Raw genomic sequence first — 21,247 nt, forward strand, 5'->3', positions numbered from 1 at the left:
GAATGCAACTTATTAGTGGGGGGCTGCCTGCACTTGAAAAAATGTGTAGGCTTAATAAACAGTCCTGGTAACCTTATTGCAGCACCAAAGCATACACCTCTGTGGAGCCCATTTAAAGGGCATCATATCAGGGAAGGGGCAGGGAGTAGGAGAGCCAAACCTAAAGTGTGCCAGACTGAGCAATGCGATACTGTTTCTGCAGTACACAGTATTCCAAGAGGTGAGATCTTAATGGGCCAGACAACCACAGAATAAGAGTAAAGTATTTCTGGTATTCCTAGAAATCTCTTCTAAGAACTGAAATAAGATTCTCAACCTTGAACAAGGTGTTCAGTCTACAATTTGAAACTCAAAGGAAAAGAAGGTATTACCTTCCTTTTCAGTTGGGGTGATAATATCCCATTAGGGGGGTATATGAAATGTAGGGAGGTGTATATTAAGTGGTCTCAATCACTAAGGGGTCATTCATCCAGCAGGCAAGGACCATGGATGCCAGATGTCCTAGACTGCACTGGACCATATCACAAAACAAAATGAGTACAACATCCACGTTGAGACATGTGTCCTATTACTAAAAGAATTTCCTAAAGGGAGGCTGGGCGCGGTGGCTCACGCCTGTAATCCCAGCACTTTGGGACGCTGAGGTGGGCGGATCACGAGATCAGGAGATCGAGACCATCCTGGCTAACATGGTGAAACCCCGTCTCTACTAAAAATACAAAAAATTAGCTGGGCGTGGTGGCGGGCACCTGTAGTCCCAGCTACTAGGGAGGCTGAGGCAGGAGAATGGTGTGAACCCAGGAGGCGGAGCTTGCAGTGAGCCAAGATCACGCCACTGCACTCCAGCCTGGACGACAGAGCGAGACTCCACTCCAGCCTGGGGGACAGAGTGAGACACCGTCTCAAAAAAAAAAAAAAAAAAAAAAAAAAATTTCCTAAAGGGAAAAATTATAAATTTTTAATGTATTTCTTGCTACTTGTCCTTTCTTCTTTAAAACAAAAAATTAAGAGGAGGGGAGGAAAAAAATCTAAATAATGTTTTTAAAAGTTCTTAATCTGTTTAATGAGAGTTCTATCACAAAGATGTGAACTTAAGCAAATGATGTAAAAGAACATTAAAAATGATCTGTCAAAATGAAGAAGGAAGCAACTTGACTTTCTAAGACAGGACAGCACAGTGTGAACAGAGGCTCCATTCTTGGGCTTGGGAGAGTAAACCTGTCATGGCACCTACTGTAACCTTCGAGTTCAGAACCCTGTGGCCCAAAGTCAGGGACTACGTAGGCCTGCTTTTCACTCTGCAACTAACTTAGATTTTCTGTCTTACATGCCAGTAGTTAGTGATTATGTAGAGGGAAGTCATTAAGTGCAAAAATCCCTCATTTCAGATCTCCAGAAAGGCTACGGAATTTTAGGTCTGGGATGGGCAGATCCTCCAGACCCTACTCTGTTCTGCTCCTAGTCCAATTCCAGGTTTAGGTTATTCAGAAAACTTCCTTAGTTTCAGTACTCCCTTCAGGAGTCCTTAACACCTTTAAATCTGAACTGAACTGAAAAGTCCCATGTTTCTTAAAATTCCTAGAAATGGCTGAAAAATTTATACATGAGAGTTCTAGAGATTAAGATCCAAGTCAGCATCAGAATGGATTTGCTAGGGGGCTGAAGACCCCCTAGGCCTCCAGTTCTGACCAAAAGCCCAGTTCGGCCTTAAGATCCAAGAGACTGGGCAACATCCAGAGTCACTCAATAGTTGTAGCCACTCAACATTCTACAGTGGCCCCACTGATGGTACATCCTTTCATATTTTATTCGCCACTCATGTTTCCTTGTCTGTGAATCATGTTCATGGTTTTTTGCTCACTGTCTATCAGATTTTTTTTGCCATTTGCTTAATTTTAAAGAGTTCTTTATTTTGGATATGAATCCTATGCCAATTATTTTAGGCTTATGATTTGTATTTTTAAATGCAATGAGACTAAGAAATGGCAATTTGGATCTTCTATTGGGGACATAAATGATCTAATGTAGGAAATGCTAATATGCACATGGAAAAACTTTAAAATATGATGAGGGTGGGAAGCAGACAAGAATTCTAGCCAAGAGGAACTTCAACAAGTGAGCTTAAGAATAGTCTGCTGCCTTCAAAGGATATCATCAAGAAAATGAAAAGACAACACACAGAATGGGAGCAAATATTTGCAAATTATTTATCTAATAAAGGTCTAGTATCCAGAATATATAAAGAACTCTTACAACTCAATAAGAAGAAAAATAAAGCAACTTAAAAACAGGCAAAAGGTCTGAATCGGCATTTCTCCTAAGGGATTTGAAAATATGTGTTTACACAAAAACTTATAACATGAATATTCACAGCAACATTATTCATAATAGGTAAAAAGTGGTAACAATCCAAATGTCTACTACCCAATGAATGGATAAATCAAATGTGGTATATTGACATACTGGAGTATTATTCCACAATGAAAAGGAATGAAGTATTGATACATGCTAAAACATGGATGAACCTTGAAAACATTATGCTAAAAAAAAGAAGTCAGTCACAAAAGACCACATATTGTATGATTCCACTTACATAAAATGTCCAGAACAGACAAATCCATAGAGACAGAAAGTAAATTAGTAATTGTCGAGGGCTGGAGGGTTGGGGAAAACTGGGAGTAACTGCAAAGGGTGTGGGATATCTTTTCCGGGATGAGGAAAATGTTCTAAAATTGATTGTGGTGACGGCTGCACAACTCTGTGAATATACCAAAAACCACTGAACTGTACACTTTAAATGGGTGAGCTGTACATGAATTACAGCTCAATAAAACTGCTGCTAACAAATAAATAAAAGAGGAGGCTGAGACAAAAAGTAGTGAAGGAAAGGGAAAGAATGACAGAATGCCTTAAACCCAGGGTGACAATTAATTTTAGGTTTCTGCTACAGTGTATTTTCCTTTGGCCCTTAGTAGGTATCACTAAAAATGAGCAGAAAATGCAACTTGTAAAAGGCAGTGAAAGTCAGGAAAGAGAGGTAATATACAAAGCCAGGAGTCAGGCAAGGGGAGGCTTGCTATTTCAGCTATTTCAGCCAAATAGCTGAAAAATATAAGGGTCTAGATTTAAACAGCAAGGGCTGAGACAAAGGAGAAGAGATGCATATTTACAGATATGAGCACATGCAGGGCTTCCTCCCAGCTTTCTGTCTGTGCTTCATCTTTCTCCTCTGTTTCAGTCCTGTCCAACACTCTCTATAAGCCACACCACACTGGAAAGATCAGTGATTCTCAAGTGTTTAGTAAGTATATAAATCACTAAGGGTACTTGTTAAAAGCACAGGTTCCTAAACCCACACCCAGAACTTTAGATTCAGAATGTGGGTGGCCCCAGAAATCCAATTTTAACCAAATCCCAACCTCATGTTGATGCAGGTGCTCTGAGGACCACACTCGGAGCACTAGTGTGTGACCTCCATGGTCCGGAGCCCCCTCTAGGGAAGTAGTGGGTAGCACGTAAGACCAAGGACTTTGAAAGCTAACAGATCTGGGTTTGAATCCTGTTGTTGCCACATACTCATTGTTGACCTCTGACAGTTACTTAACATCTGTGTGCCTTAATATCTCCATGTGTCTTCAGACACATGGTCTGCACAAGGTCTGTTGTGCAGACTGAATAAAATCATGTTTGTAACAGGTTCAGCACAGTGTCATCAGGGTTGTGGCTTCTGGATCGCTCTTGTCTGTGATTCTTGTCCCCGGCCAGCATATCACTGCCATGGCCAGTGGACATCTCACTGCTATCTCAATAAAAACTTTAGAGAAGGAGTCTTAATTCAGAGTCAGTGGATCCCTAAAGCATTTGCGCTTATATACAAGGAAGTCCATGAATGTTCTGAAGAATATGCAAGATTATCTGGGGGTAGAGGGAGTTGTGGATGGTTACAGCTATCATGACATTCTCAGGTTTGAAGTGGGGTTGTGACTCAAGCAAAGTCTAGAGCTGATCCCTGAGAGAAATATTTAGCCCCTCACTTCAGATGTCTGTTTTTACATTTTCCTCACTAGCTTATCCTAAATGAATTCAGGTGACTGGTATTACCTAAGGTCCTTGTGCACAGTATCTAGAGGGAATTTCAAAGATTGGGGTCCTTGAACATTTTGAAAGAAGGATTCAGAAGAAGATGTTGATGTTGATGATGATGACAGTAATAGTAAGAACAGCAACTTATAATGCATCAGGTATTTACAATGTGCCTGGCACTATGCTAAACACTTAAACACATTCTCTCATCTAATCCTGGCAAAGATTCTTTGAGGGTTCTAGACAAAGAAACTGAGTTATACAGAAATTATGTAACATACAGTAGTTCACACGACTACAAAGTGGCAACCAGGGCTCAAACCCAAATGTTACCCCAAAGCAGTGGTCTTAACCAGTGTGTGCCTCTGCATTTCACTAAAGACTTTATCATGATGGGAGGGGCAGGTGGGTCAGGATAGAAGATAAAGAGACTGTTGAGGGTAGAGATGAAGTTCTATTTCTGAATGAACTTCAGAACTCAGGTAAGTTTCTAATCCTTTCTCTGTTTTGTCACCATAAAATGGGGGCAACAGCGGCAACCAACCTCATAGGGTTATTGAGAGAACTGAATGAGCTAACAGGTATAGAGCGCTTAACACATGTGGCATGAGTGTTCACTGGTATTAGCCATTAGTAGTATACAGCATCCATATCCACATACATATATTTTCCTATAGAAATAGTTAATATGGTTTTGATGTTTAGGTTTTTTCATCTTTGCATTGTATATATTTAAGGTATATAACATGATGTTTTTGATACACATAACACATAGTAAAATGATTACTATAGTAAAACAAATAATATATTCTTCACTTTCCATAGTTACTTGTGTGTGTGTTAAAAGCACCTAAAATCTACTCTCTTAAGAAATTTTCAGTATACAATATAACATTACTAATTATAGTCCTCATGCTGTATATCTGATCTCTAGATTTATTCATCCTATATAACTGCAAGTTGGTATTCTTTGGCCTACTTCTCTCTATTTTTCTACCTCTTCCCCACCCCTGGTAACCACTGTTGTACTCTCTGTTTCTATGTATTTGACATTTTGTTTAGATTCCACATATAAGTGAGATCAGGCAGTATTTTTCTTTCTATGCTTGGCTTATTTCACTTAGCATAATGTCTTCCAGGTTCATCCACATTGCCTTTATTAAGGCTGAATACTAGTCCATTGTTTTATATATATATAATATATAAATTATATAATATATGTTATATATAAATATATATATCATATATAAATTATATAATATATTACATATATAAATTGTATATATTATATATATATAAATTCCTTTGTCAATGGACAATTAGGTTGTTTCCCTACTGATGACCATTTCAGTTGTTTCTACCATTTTCACCCTTAACGTTAAATTACAGGGCCAAGTTAATCTATACTTTTAAGTAAGAGTGTGAAAAAAGTAAATGAACAATCTCTGGTGAACAACTCTGCCAGGGTGGAAATAATAAAGACCAATCACAAAAATATCTATCTACACACAAATATTCTGAAGGGTTTTCATATTGAATGAACACAAAAATCTAAAATTTTAAAATATGCTCCATAATCTGTTTTTTTCAAGGAATAATATATGATGATATTACAGTTAATAAATCCTTAAAAGCTCTCAAAATAATTTCCTTTAGCTTTAAAACACATTAAATTGGTTGTGCTAAACTCTGACAAAGTTAAAGTTAGGAAAAAAGTACTAGGTCAGAGGAGGAAATGAAAACATGGAAGTGTTATCACCATTTGGTCATAAACTCCGTTTCTCAGAGAAACATGGCTATAAAAATCTGTTCCAGGATAAAAACTTGGCACAAAGAAACCCAATCTGACATCATACTTTTTAAAGATTGGGGTGGAGTAGGGAGAGGAGGGATTAAAAAGTGGGAGGGAAAATTCTTTGCATGTAGGGAAAAAAAGATTGTCCGTAAAGTACATTTTCCACTGATACATATAACTTCTTCAAATTAATGGTTTGGTTCAGCTGAAATTTGCCAAGGTAGATTTCAGGCTTTTTCAAAAATGATCTCTATTTTGTTGAAGCTGTCTATAAAAGAGAATGTTCACAGACAGGAGGTTCATTCCCTGTTATGGTCCTATTTACAACATTATGTTAACCCATCATTTGTTTTGTTTTAAACTAAAGGCTTCCCCATTCATTAAGTCATTAGTGTTGCTAATGAAAGACAGCGTGTCTGAATTTTAACAAGTCTAGAAAAACTCCAATATGATCATTAGTCCCTCTATTATGGGACTCAAAATCAGACATACCAGGATCAAATTATATGCTCTTTAATAAAACTTCACACAGTAAAATCTGAAAACATTGATGTTAGACTGTTCCTCCAACAACAATAGTGTACAGAGCTCCACTTTATATATGAATTTTACACATTTAAGAGCCTTAGTCACTGCCTACTTACACCAAACTTGTAATCAAGAATCATACCATTACTTTAGATACTAAATAATTACCCTTTAAAACCATGCTGTGGACATAATATAACATACATTCTACAGCAAAGATGAAGTAGAACAACTTTATTTTTAAAATCCACCTGACATACTCCCCTATCCACATTGATATTCTGCCCTGAAAACTAAGTAAATGATGCTTTATTAATATAACAGACCAATCATTGATCATTGTCTAGACGGAAACATACTGATGTGAGAAAACTGTGGAAAATCTGAGAGCCAGGGGCCCTGGAAGAACCAGTGCTGTGAACAACATGAGCTTAATGAGGTCATGGTCCTAACACAAGAGGAAAGCTCTGAAGTGCTGGTTTCAATACCCTAGAGCCTTGCTCCTTCTGGAGTTCTTCTGTCCCCATCACGAACTAAATTAGGAAACCTAGGTGTTTATGTTGGGTGGGGAGGCATCAGAGTAGGAGAGGTCTTCGTGAATCTCTCATTCTGCAATAATAGGGATAAAAACTGCTTCCTAACATCATAATTATGTTAGCTATTGAGAGCAAGAAAAAAGTTAAAGTGTGTTCTTATTTAAGCAAATATCAATAAATATGAACAACAGAATTCTTGGAAAAATGATCATCCATTATATATCCTTTATGACAAATGTTCCCAATCTGTTGGCCTCATGGCATCATGGGGGTTTAGGGTTGCTAGAACAAGTTTACTAAATGATCACACACCAAGCATTATTTGAAGACTGAATAAATGCTCTGTGTGTGTGTATGTGTATATATGTGTATGTTATGAACTGAATAGTTATGCCCCCAAAATCCACATGTTGAAGCCCTAATCCCCAATGTGATAGTATTAGGAGGTGGGGCCTTTGGAAGGTAATTTGGTTTAGACAAGGTCATGAAGGTAGAGTCCCCATGATGGGATTAGCACTTTTACAAGAAAAAGAAGAGATATGAGGGCTTCCACTCTACTGTGTGAGGATACAGCAAGAAGGTAGCCATTTGCAAGCTAGGAAGAGGGTCATCACCAGACACCAAATATATTAGCACCTTGATCTGGAACGTTTTAGCAACCACATTGTGAGAAATAAACTTCTACCATTTAAGCCATCCAGTCTATGGTATTTTGCTATGGCAGGACAAGCTAAGACAATGCATATGTATACATATGTATATATACACACACATAGCTACATATATCTTTTATACATACGTGTTACATGTGTATGTATGCACATATACATACAGCACATATACAGTATGTGCATATATACATGTATATATGTATTCATCTTTCAAGTATATAATCATATGGTTGTGATTAAAAAATACAAGTACATTTAAAAGGCATTTTGAATTCATTTATTAATATGAAATGCTAAAAGTATTACTTCTATCTCTAGGGATCTATGAAATTTTTTGAAATTTATTTTTTACCCATAGTAAAATTTACTCTTTGTGATATACAGTTCTATGGGTTTTGACAAATGTGTAGAGTTGTATATTCACCATGACAACAGAGAATAATTCTATCATTCTAAAAAAATTGCCTTGTCCTGCCTCTTTGTAGTCAAGCCCTTCTCCTATGCCCATATAAAAGGTTTTGACATTAATAAAAGGTCCTCACACTTGGAAGATATTGGAATAATGGTCTCACAGTGTTGATGACCATCTGTTTTATAACCTGAAGCTACCTTTTTTATACATTGGTTTCTACTTCCATCAAGTGTCTGACATAAAGGATTGAAGGGGAAAGTCACTGAAACAACAGGATAGGAGGAATTAGAGACTTAGAGTTCAGACTTCAAGACAGTACGAAGAAATAAATGCTAGAACTTGATGATGGAAGAGATACAGGTAGAAAAAAAAGAAATATGCCTGAGAGATGCAGGAAAAGTATTGAGTTGGATAAAGCTGATGAGTGATCATTTACGAAGAAAAGTAATAAACTCTGTTTTTAAGCAAGAGAATGATAGATCAGATTTGTGTTTTCAGAAGACTACTCTGTCTGTAATGTGGCAACTAGACCGAAGTGGGGAAAAAGGAGATGCAGGGAGACCAGTTACTAGTCCTGTTTAGAGATGCTGGTAGCTCAGATAAGTCATCACAAAGGATAGAGGTTTAATATAAAACCACAAGAAGTAAAGAAAAACAGGAAAGTATTTCAACAGCTTCACAGCTAGAATATCTCTAGTATGTCATTCAGAGCACATCTGCAATCCCAGTCAATCCTTGTAGAAAACCGGAATCATCAAGACAATACAGAAAGACATCTAGCAATATGGCTAACTGCACAATCTAGAGTCCTCCTGCAACAAAACACTAAGAGGTGTTGAATAAATTTTTTTTATTTTTTATTTATTTATTTATTTTGAGACGGAGTCTTGCTCTGTCACCAGGCTGGAGTGCAGTGGTGCAATCTCAGCTCACTGCAACCTCTGTCTCCCAGGTTCAAGCGATTCTCCCGTCTCAGCCTCCCAAGTAGCTGGGACTAGAGGCGCATGCCACCACGCCCAGCTAATCTTTGCATTTTTAGTAGAGGCAGGGTTTCTCCATGTTGGCCAGCATGGTCTCCATCTCTATTTTTCTTCTTTTCTTTTCTTTTTTTTTTTTTTTTGAGATGGAGTTTCACTCTTGTCGCCCAGGCTGGAGTGCAATGGTGGGTTCTTGGCTCACTGCAACCTCCACCTCTTGGTTCAAGCAATTCTCCTGCCTCAGCCTCCCAGCTAGTGATCCCTCTGCCTCGGCCTCCCAGAGTGCTGGGATTACAGACGTGAGCCATTGTACCCAGCTGAATAAAAATTGTTAAACATAGTTACGCTTCCTCCAAATTAAGAATAATTCCCGGGAGTACCTATCCCTGGTCCTACTACCTATGGCTCAGGTATCTGGGGCACATGGTCCACAGAAGGCTGTGAGTGTGGTGGGCACTGAGGCTTCTCAGAGAGAACAATGTCGTATGAAGTTTTCCTGCATGGTCTATCCTATAAAGAGGCATAAAGGCTGTTGTACCAAGGAAGTGACAGGGATCAAGCTCTGTTTTATTACGACTAATCTAGCAAAGAATAAGATACCTAGAGGCTTGAAACAGGCTGGGGCAAGGGTGAGGAGATGAACATGAGAGACGACATGCCAGCAAAATGAACTGGCAATTGATTAGATATGGGAAGCAATAGCAAGAGGTCAAAAATAGGATGTCTGGGTTTCACGGCTAGGGTCATTAGAAGGAGGGTAAAGCCATTAATGAAAATAAAGAACATGGGAGAAGTGTTGATTTGGGGGACAGGAAGACAGGAAGTGTTAGATGATAATTCACACTTTAAATATTAGATATGAAGATATAGTGACTATTCTAGCATGAGACAATATAGAAGACATTAAAAATGCAGAACTGAACTATAGAATATAGATGCTTAAATGAGGCTTAGGAATTGGCTTTAGGGGAAGGTGCGTTCCTCTCTAAACTATATTTAAACTTTTTATGCAAATATATTTTTCTGGGGTGAAGTCTATGGCTCTCATTAGATTTTCAAAGAGGTCTGTGTCAATCTGCTATTCCTTTAAACATACTGTGTCAACTTTGGTTACTGTTAATCTCTGGTGTTGTTGTACAGTTTCCTTATGATATGTCTAGGTGTCAATTTCTTTTTATTTGGCCTGTTTGAGATTCACTGGACTTCCTCAATCTGAGGGTTGATATCTTCCATCAGTTCTGGGACATCCTGGGGGCATTTTCCTGTCTACTTTCTGATTTCTTTGCTCAATGTTTTTGTTAACTAGCACTTTGCATCTCACACTTTCCACTGAGGAATGTTTTCCTACTTGTGAATAAATATAAATGAACAGCAACTGCGTAAAACAGTAATGATCGGTGTGAAAAGCTTTGCTGTTAAGAAATAGTGTTAAACTGGAAATCATGAATTTCTCATCTTCACGGCAGAAAAAAAATCTGCACAAAACCCTTGAGATGTTTTGCAGAAAGGTGCTAGGCCTGATTTTTTAAATTAAGATATAGTATATCATATAGCTTTAGACTAATTATTATGCTGTAGAGAGGAGTATAGCATTTAAGAGAAACAAGGCACAGAACTTCCCCAGGACTCAAAATAAATTTAAGACAGAACTTAAGGGTCAAACAAGTTTAAGAAACATATACCAGTGAGATTTGAGTTATCACAGATTTATATACATCTTCTTTCTAAATGTGTATTTTCTGCCTAAAAAGGAAGCTAGATAAAAACACTGAGATATCACTAACTTAAGTGGCTAGGGAGGTGGGAGTTCTACACCAGAATGTTTCCAAAAATATGACATTTTGGGGCTGATTGATTTTCTCCCCCAACTAAATTCTGCTCTGGTTCTTTTTTGTAATATTTCAAAGCAAAGGCTGAGCTCTTGATCTTTTGGGAGGCACAGGCAAGACAAAAGGCCAAACTCACTAATGAAAACTTGCTGAACTTACTTTTCAGAATTCCATTCTAAGTCACGAAGAACCCTTTTGGCCCTGCTCCCAGACTAGTAAAACGAACATCTCAAGTCCCTAGAGGATAAGACAGCTCTCTCTACCAAAATCAAATACATATCTTCTCCTGAGAGCTGGCTGTCTTAGCATACTCAGGACTGTCTATTTATCAAAGGAGTAAAGAAAAAAACTTTCCAGGAGCACAATATTTATCATAGGATTATCTCAGTGACTCAAGAAAACATGAGTAAGGCTAAATTAAACCATGTTTACTATTACGTTCTATTACTTAAATCCTGACACAAAATCAGCCTAAGAGATCTGGAAGGTCTCTTTTTTGAGATGACTGATATGGATTTTTTTTCAAGGCAAGAATTTTTTTCTTTAAAATCTATATCTGTTAGTTATACAATTTCTCTCATTGTTCTAAAAATATTTTTAAGCATCTAAAATGAAAATTTTCCATTCTGTTAAGATATCAAATTTGGTGGTAAATAAAATCACATATACCGATATATTGAACTTGCTTATTGCTTTTAAAAAATGTATTTGATCCAATTTGTCTGAATTTAATATCCTTACTCATCCATAATTTTAAGTAGTATTATTTTAATTTTCAGTTCCCCTCACCCTTTCCCTAGGTCCTTTAGCCAAGTTTCACTTTATCCCAGCCCTTGTAGATCCCAGGCTATCCAAATATTCCAAGAGACCATGTTTGCTGCCAGGCACGCTGTGGGGTAAAGGCAGGGGAGGGGAGGCTGGAGACGCCAACAGGACTATACTAGGTCACATAGGTCACAGAAGATCAAAGTCATATTCCACCTCCAGGATTCAGCTGATAAACCACTCTTACGAAATAGGGCTCCACCTCTCAGAAACATGAACAGGCGACCATAAAGGAAAGTATCCTCCTGGCTAGCCACAAGGCACAGCAAAAAGAAATGACTGTGAAAACCCACCGCCTTAACATGCACATAGTGTCACAGCTTTCTGCCTCTCCAGCCAGACCTGTCAATGGAGACTGTGGCTGAGCTTGGGCAGGGGCCTGGCTAGGGCCAGCTTGGCCAGAGATGGGCTGTGGCTCACCAGCTCTCAACTGATGGAAAAGAGGCCCAGGCCTTAAAGAGTTTAGAGTCCAGGGAGGCAATATGACAAAGGAGGCACAAACACAGAGGGAAAAAGTGTGGTGCCATTGGTGAGGCAGGCAGCGGTGGTCAGGAAAAGTTCCATGGAGGAGGTAATGATTGAGAAGATCTAAGAACATGGGCAGGACTTTAACAGACCCTGTGGGGGAGGTAAATAAATTCAATGTTCTGATCTAAGGAGTAGCCTGAGCAAGGTATAGAAGTGAAAAAAACACAAGGTGTGTTCAGGAAATCACAAAATTCTCAGTTTGACTGGACAACAGGATACATGTAGAGTCCAGCCTAGGGTGGAAAAGCGAACAGGACTGTAACACAGACTCTGAATGCCAGATAGAGAGCTGTGAATTTACTTCGCTTGGCAACGGAGAGGCATTGAAGCTTCTCGGGAAGGACATTACAGGACTGGAATTTACTTCAGAAGGACAGTGACAGTTGCACATGGATAAACTGAAATAGGAAGAAACTAGAAGTTAAGAGCCCCTCAGGACCCATGGCAACTGAAAGACTGAACTAGGTGATGACAGTAGTAATGACAAGACTCAGAGACATTGTGGAGAGTGGGTTTTTGGTCCAAAACAACTGGCTGGCTAATAGAGGCATGAGGTATGGTCAATGCCTTTAAGATGTACCACCTGGGCACCAAGAAGACAAGAGTGTCATGAATAAAAACAGGCTGTAAAGAAGAAACATTAGCTTATTGGGGGAATGATGAGTTTAGTTTCAGGCCCTTTGAATTTGAGGTGTCAACTGAACACACAGACATGTCTATCTAGTGGTTAGAGAAGCAGATCTGTAAGCAGGGAGAAATGCTGAGATTAGAAATGGGGATCTGGGTGTCATCCACAAACAGGCAATGCCACAAAAGTGTCTAGAGATGTTATCACAGGAAGCACAATTTAGCATAATTTAATGGGTTGAAAAAAGGAAGGAGTAGCATGAAGGAGACAAGGAGGGATCTAAAAACTCCAAGTTATAGAAGAAAAAAGCTATATTATAAAACACATGATAGGCATGGATGGTAAAGTGAAAAGCAGTTGGAATATTTTAAAGTACTAAACAAATACATATCTGTTATCGTTACAGTATTGCATATTTAATCTCTAGAAATGCCAGGCTTTCCATAATCTTCCAAAGCTCCTTCTCCACCAAGTCAAATGGAAATGTGATCTCCCACTCTCTTGAACTCTTATAGCACTTAATAAGTATTTTCTCAAGGAGCACTAACTAAGCATCAACCATGGGCCAAGCACTACAGTAGGAGGGCCTTTCTCATCTACCTCCCCACTTGGAGTAGATGAAACTGAAACTTAGATTTATTCCTCTTCACAGAAGATGAAATGAAGCTCAAAAACGTTAACTTCAGCCAAGATTGCCAGCCAATAAGTGAAGGAACAGGGGGCTTCTGATGCCATGTATTAATATGCCTTTTCTATTAATCCACAAGTCACAACTTGCCATATTTGTTCTGATCTCTCTTACTTTAAGGAAATTAAGGGGGTGAGCCACATTTCATTTATGCTGACAGCCTCTGAAGCACCTAGCAAAGGGCCTCACATGTGGTCGTTCTGTTGCCTGAAAGAACAAACATGCATATTGCAGGTACACAGGCCTCAATAATAGTGAGCGTTTGTGGGCTGGGAAGTTTTGAGTACTCATTTCCAAGGCAGATGTAACTTAACAAAAAGTTCTAAAAACAAATTCTGTACTTGTGAAAGATGCCACCTGGTCTGCCTCAGGGCTGAAGTCCTCTTTTTATGCACAGAGTGGGAACAGCACAGGGAATGAGGAAGCTGGTTGTCTTTAAACCACTCCCACAAAGTGGCTCAAGCCAAGAAAAGGGCCCACACCTTTCGGGGAAGAGTGCTATGCAGACTCTCATGCCCATTTAACCTTTGGTTTCACTACTACAACTGCCAACAGTCTGGGGAAGAGGGAAAGGTAGAGCATGTTTTGCGCCAGCTCTGATGATGTAACCTTAATCACAGCTTTTCTGCCAGGGGAAAAAAAAGCAACTGGTTTAGAAACTATTTTTTCCCCTTTTCTAATATTCAACCAAAATCTAATTTGCATCACTGACTACTAGCTTTTTTTTTTTTTTTTGCATAACTCACCACTGACTTTTTTTTTTTTTTTTTTTTTTTTAATTAACAGAACTTACTCGTGTCTAATTCAATGGATTGGTTTTGGTTCCTTGGAAAACAAATGTATAGGACGAGAAATATGTTTATTTCATAAACGTCCCTTGTGCAAGAACACAAAGTTCTTCTCAGAAGCATTTACTCTGCAAGCCATAGAAATGCGCAGTGGGAGACCGGTAAACAATATGCATCTAAGCATCGTAAGGGCATGCAGCCATGTGCGGCAGGGCTGCCAGAGACACCAGACAACTATTCCACGACCCTGGGCAAACAGACTTCAGAAGTGGGATCACATTTCAGAGCTTCATCAAATTAGAATACATTTCAGAGTCTTCTACCAATGAATCTGACCAATGCTCCCTTTTGTCACGACTGTCTAATTTGTAGTCTTTTTAGGGTACAACAAATCAATATTTTTTCCTACATATAATGACAAGACCCAAAAGTAGCCTTTTTCTTTTCCAATTGCTGGGAGTAGTTAACATGAGTATAATATCTTTGCCTACTTCATGGACAAGCTGGGACAGAGGAACAGTCAGACTGGAATGGGGTTCTTCCCAGGCCCACGATATCTCTCTATGCCCATGGAGGAGATGGTGGGAACGCAAGCCTTCTCTTGGTAATTTTTACCCAGTGTGGATGGGGCTATTGGTCTCCCCTGAGCCTCTCCCTGTCAAATGCACTGCATGGGGCTTGGGACTTCCTAGAAAGAGCCATAGCAGAAGCCAAAAGGAGTACAAGCCTCAGCTAGGGCAAGAGCTTGACATCGGCTTTGGGCGGGTCCACATGGGATGCTTTACCCATGACTCCTGAAAGAACTCTCCGAGTCTGAGTCGAAAATCAATGCTTGGATAGCTAAGAGTTGACAAGATAGTATAAAACACAGAAAACAAATGAGAGCTTAGCACAGTCAGTTCTCAAAACCTATCCCATGACTATGGCCTTCTTGAAATGGCACTATGTCTGTTCTATTCTCTGAACTCTGGAAGAATTAACCAAAAGTATTAATAACTTTAGCAAATATCTAAGCCCTTATAGAAGTCATATCCCAAGTTTACTTCTTTTATGTTAATCTTTCTCTAAAACCTCATTTTGAAAACTTCTACTTAAAGATATAAGAATGTTTGGTAGTTTGTTTTGGTATTATAAACGTAGTTCTACGAAGTGAATTTTTAGCAACCAGGAAAAGTATAAAACCTTTCAGTGAGGCATTTTCCAATATTTTGGTGACAACTACTTACTCACCTAGAAGACTGCCAATTAGGCAATTGATAACTGTGTATTGCATGTATGCACGGCATTAAAAAAAAGACTTGTTCCTCACCTGAGTGAGTAGCTTGCAATTCAGCAAAAGATTTTTAAAAATCCTTATCACCAATTAAAGCTATGATGGGTAGATTATAATATAAATATAGATTATAATTCAGTGTTACAAAGAGCTCTGGGGAAGGCTAGACTAACTGTCCTCAGGGAAAATGGTTGGTAGAGACGGCATTTGAATAAGGCCTTAGAAAAACTATAGTATTTCAACAGGAAGAGGGGGTTAGAGAAGGGCCTTGTACATGGAAGGAGCAGCTTTAGCAAAGGCACAGAGGCAAGAGAGTGCTGGCAATGTAAGAAAACTTCAGTGCTCAGGTCTGGCTGAAGGAAACAGTATATGAGGTGAAGTAACCGAAAAATGATCTAAAAGGGTATGCTGTGGAGAGCTCTTAACATAAAATAGAAGAGGCCGGGAGCGGTGGCTCACGCCTGTCATCTCAGCACTTTGGGAGGCTGAGGTGGGTGGATCACAAGGTCAGGAGTTTGAGACCATCCTGGCTAACATGGTGAAACCCCATCTCTACTAAAAATACAAAAAAATTAGCCAGGCGTGGTGGTGGGCGCCTGTAGTCCCAGCTACTCGGGAGGCTGAGGCAGGAGAATGGCGTGAACCCGGGAGGCGGAGCTTGCAGTGAGCGGAGATGGCGTCACTCACTCCAGCCTGGGGAACGGAGCAAGATTCCGTCTCAAAAAAAAAAAAAAAAGAAAGAAAAAAAAGGGAGGAAGGACATGAGAGAGCTGGACTTTGGAGATAGGAAAAATGACTTTTAAAATATACCCTTCCTTAATCATTTCCCACACATCTTAGATTTTTAGAGTGAGACTATTTCATTAGCAAGTTTATTTGCAAATTAAGTGTAGTAACTTCCAAGAAAAACAACCTAGCTGCTGGAACAAATGTTTTTCTGAGCTGGCAAATTATTGCCTGCAGCTTAACTAATATATTCATATTGCCCACTTCTTGCGATTGTTTCATTAACTCTTTTCTCATCACCAAAGGACCTTTGTAATTTAACTCATTAGTTACACAATGAGTGGCTACGCTAGAACTGGTACATGCTCCCTTATTTACCCATCCTCTCCTTTTCTGCCCCAACTTATCCCTGCTAAACACTCGTTCTTCTCCTATTAACTGTATCAATAATAATAACATTCATGGCTATTACTTGCTGAGTGTTTGCTGTAGTGCCAGGCACTGTGATTAATGCTTTATGAACAGTATTAATATAATCCTGAAAACAACACTATGAAATAGGTATTATTATGTCTATTTTATGACTGAGGAAACAAGCTCAGAGAAGTTACATTTTGTGCCAGCTGGTGAGTGGCAGGAACCAGGTTTAAACCAGATCTGCTTGACTCAGAGCCCTTGCCTCATGCCACGTCATTCTACTGCCTCTGGTATCCACTGATCACTTACTAATATGGGTCAGTATTTTCAACTAAGAAAATAATAAAACTCTTTGGGGCCAGGCACTGTGACTCATGCCTGTAATCCTAGCACTTTGGGAGGCCGAGGCGGGCGGATCACCTGAAGTCAGGAGTTCGAGACCAGCTTGGCCAACATGGCGAAACTCGAGACTGAAAATACAAAAAATTATCTGGGTGTGGTGGCTTGTGCCTGTAGTCCCAGCTACTCGGGAGGCTGAAACCCAAGAATCACTTGAACCCAGAAGGTGGAGGTTGCAGTGAGCTGAGATTGAACCACTGCACTCCAGCCTGGATGACAGAGTAAGACTCTGTCTCAAAACAAACAGACAAAAAACAACAAAAAAAAATAACATTCTTTGGGAGGCCGAGGCAGGAGAATCACTTGAGCCCAGGAGTTTGAGACTAGCCTGGGCAACAGAGCGAGACCCGGTCTCTACAAATATAAAAATAAAAACATTAGGCATGCATGGTGGCGCCTGGAGTCCTAGCCACTTGGGAGGCTGAGGTAGGAGGATCACTTGAGCCCAGGAGGTCAAGGCTGCAGTGAGCCATAAGCATGCCACTATACTCCAGCCTGGGTAACAGAGTGAGACGCTGCTGTCTCAAAACAAAAATTAAACATTCATTGAGTGCCTGCTGCTGTAAAATCCTGTTCTAGGTGCTGTGTCAGATATATAAAAAAACAAGAGAATGCCTATAGATTATTGATGTTCGTAAGCTCCCAGATTTGAGTATAAACAGCTGTGTCATATTGGTTTTTAAGATGATGTGTCCATGATTTATAAATTAGAGCAACTAAGGTCAGAAGGGGTAAAAATGGCTCAGTATTTTTACTAAGAATGCTAGATAGTGACCACATCTACTCACAGACAGAAATCAGCCAACTGTGACTAAATGACTCACAGAGAATTTTAATAATACATTTCAATCAGAGTCTGTAAAAACTCTCTCTGCTGATGAAAAATCTGTCCTGTCAGAAGTTCCCAACCAAATCTGCTTATAATCCATTTTCAATGAACCTCAGCTTCCTTTGAAGTAGAATAAGCTACTGAAGCATTTCACCCACAATACTCACACTGTGAATCCAGGCGTTACAAAATTCATTACTGACGAATAATGTTACTTGGTTAGAACACAAATGCAACATCAAACTACTTCTGCCATGTAGCCTGAATGTTGTGTAAAATTATACACAGCTATTTCAATGCAGCAAAATAAAACGTTATCTTTTTAAGCTATCTACTTTTAATATTAGCGTTACTAACTTCTGACTCAGTTTTTGCTAAATATTTTAAAGAGGCTACTTACGTTTTACAAATAACATTAATAGTTACAAATAAGTAAGAAATTGGGCCAGATGTTTAGCAGCCCACTGTAGGCTACAACCATTCAAACTCCAGGGAACATCTGGAAGGAGTCTCAATTTTGGACTCAGTCTGCCTATTCCTTTCTCTCTACAAAGGTACAGTATTCATGTCACTAAATGCACAATAACACTCCCCAAAAGGGTGTAGTGGCAAGTACTAACTGCATTTACTCTGCAATGGAAACTCTTAATATGATGAATTTTTTAAGGAAACAAAAGTCAATGAAGAGAAATAAATGTAAGAGTTCAAGAGTGGCAAAAGGAAGAATAAGACATATTGGCTAGCAAGAAGTAGCACCAGGCTACCTAATGTTAATGACACTTACTGCTCAATTCGAGGTGACAAGTACAGCTTGGGGTACACCTGGGTGGCTTCAGTGTCCTCAAAACTAACAGAGAGGAGGGCCACATCTTCTCCAGGGTCTTCATTTACATCCTTAAACAAGAAGTGAAAACAAAACATCAGCACCTGTTCTCCTAACATCTTATTAGTGACAAGCTCACAGTCCACTGGCATTGAAGCCATGACTGTGAGTTACCCTTATTCCACTTTAGCTTAGCTGCTTAGCACATCCTTTCCACACACCTACCCACTCCTCTAGAGGGATGGATTTTAAACTTTCTGCGCAAAGCCTACCACAGCAAAGCAAAAGACCTCCACCTATCTCACTTGTTCCCACATTCAGGGGGTAGGGGGCAGGTAGTGAACCTGGTGGTAACAAAGAATTCAGCAAAAATATAATTAAGTTGCAGTAAACATATTACCATAAACATAATTTATATCCTACAACATCAAAAAACATTAAAATATCCAGGAATTTTCTTACACCTACCATGACAGTATGTTGTAAGCTATTTAAAGGGCAAAAATTCCCAGGAAACATATCACCATGAAGACTGTCACCATACAAGCAAATGACAAGGGGGTTAGGTACACATCTACTTTGGCAAAATGATAATGGATAATTCACATGTGAATCACAAGACATACATATCTTAAAAGTCTAGTTACAAGAACACTATAAGACAAAACATTGTTGATCCAAGTATGTACCAATAAACATTGTGAGGTTAACCAAATAACATACAATAAACTAAACTGATAATGATAAAACTAAACTTACTGTAATTTATAATTAAAAAGCAAGAATAGCAGGAACTGAATATTATAACCAACTCAAGCCAACGCTGATGATACACTGATGAAGTGTCCTGAATCAAAATTGTGGAATTTACAACTATGTGCATGTGCTTTATGATTATTGCCAAGCACCAAGTGTCTGCCAGACTTCTGAATAAAATACCGAATTCAAATAAATCTCGTAGCACACATTGATTTTAATTTGTGAATACCAAATTTTAATAACCCTTAATTTATTTTTGGTTGGTAGTGGCTCCAAGTCAAATATAAAAATTTTAAACACTTAATTACTAAACACAATATGTGTTAAACACTTAACATCTTTCATACAGACTGGTAAGAACGGACCTATATTTCTGGATCAGTTCATAGGTCCTTAGGAAGGTTCAGCAGCCACACCAGCAGCCAGAGGGAGGGGTCACACCTAGACTTTAAGACTCATTACTTGGCTGGGCGCGGTGGCTCACGCCTGTAATCCCAGCACTTTGGGAGTGCGAGGCGGGCGGATCACGAGGTCAGGAAATCGAGGCCATCCTGGCTAACACGGTGAAACCCCGTCTCTACTAAAAATACAAAAAAAAAAAAAAAAAATTAGCCGGGCGTGGTGGCGGGCGCCTGTAGTCCCAGCTGCTCGGGAAGCTGAGGCAGGAGAATGGCGTGAACCCGGGAGGCGGAGCTTGCAGTGAGCCGAGATCGCGCCACTGCACTCCAGCCTGGGCGACAGAGCGAGACTCCGCCTCAAAAAAAAAAAAGACTCACTACTCAGGAGCTTGACATTGTATCTTCAACCTCAAATACAATGTCTTTTGTCTGTCACGCCACCCTTTCTTTTCCTTCATCCTGGGAAGCTGGCCATCACTCATCCTGCTCAACTCCGGAGCCTTCAGTCTCCCTGCTCTGCATTCTCTTGTGTGTATAAGATGGACGAGTGTGACATGTATACACAGGGACAAGAACCACAAGTCTCTCCCATCCTAAAAAAGAAACATTTTTAAAGGAAAGGAAAGAATCTTGCTGAACTCTACAGAGCTCCTTGGATTCTCTCTCCTCTCGCTCCTCCCTTTCACAGACTGCTTGGAAGAGTTATCTACACACACTCTATTCCCTTCTCTTCCACTTATCCCTTAGCCCACAATAGCCTACTACTGACCCCACAAGTTCATGAAGACCGTTCCCACCAAGGGTAACCACTAAACACACCAAATGCTTCTCTGTCCTTTTCTTACTTGATGTCTAAACAGTATTTGACATGGGTGACCACTTGCCTCATGAAACTCTCTTTTCTTGATGGTCTTTTCCTGTCTCTTTGGCCACTTCCCTTTCCGTTTTCTTTCTTTTTTAAAAAATTTTAGATTGCAAAATTTAGGCTTGTCTTAACAAGTCAAACCATACAGAAGTTTATAAAGTAAAAGCTCTTCCACCCCTCCCTCGCCCCCACTTTTCAAGGTAACCAATATTAACTGTGTGTGTAGGTAGCTTCAAACTACTTTCTTTATGCTCATAAAAACATATACACATTTGCATATAAACAGCTCTTTAACCTTCTGTTTTGTTTTCCCTAATGGAATCATATCGCTCTATCAACTGCTTTTTAAATAGCCACATAATATTCCATGGCATGGATTTATTTTTTATTAAACTATTTCCTTAGCAACAAACTTCAGGTTGTTCACAATTCTTGGCCACTTGATAGTGCTGCAATAAATATTCTTTTGT

At 39.3% G+C, this 21,247-nt stretch overlaps 1 protein-coding gene across 12 annotated transcripts in view; it reads right to left on the bottom strand.

The window, feature by feature from the left end:
- BABAM2 (BRISC and BRCA1 A complex member 2) overlaps positions 1-21,247 on the bottom strand; it is a 574,233-nt gene that overhangs the window by 194,565 nt on the left and 358,421 nt on the right. For all 12 annotated transcript variants that reach the window (XR_004027068.1, XR_004027067.1, XM_030800431.1 and 9 more), the window contains one exon: positions 18,717-18,826. Coding sequence is in view for 10 of the 12 variants with exons in the window: in XM_030800431.1 (XP_030656291.1) it covers positions 18,717-18,826 (110 nt within the window). In the remaining 2 variants the exon portion in view is untranslated. The remainder of the gene's footprint in view (positions 1-18,716; positions 18,827-21,247) is intronic.

The sequence above is a fragment of the Nomascus leucogenys genome, chromosome 19, assembly GCF_006542625.1.
Source record: "Nomascus leucogenys isolate Asia chromosome 19, Asia_NLE_v1, whole genome shotgun sequence".
Taxonomy (NCBI): Eukaryota; Metazoa; Chordata; class Mammalia; order Primates; family Hylobatidae; genus Nomascus; species Nomascus leucogenys.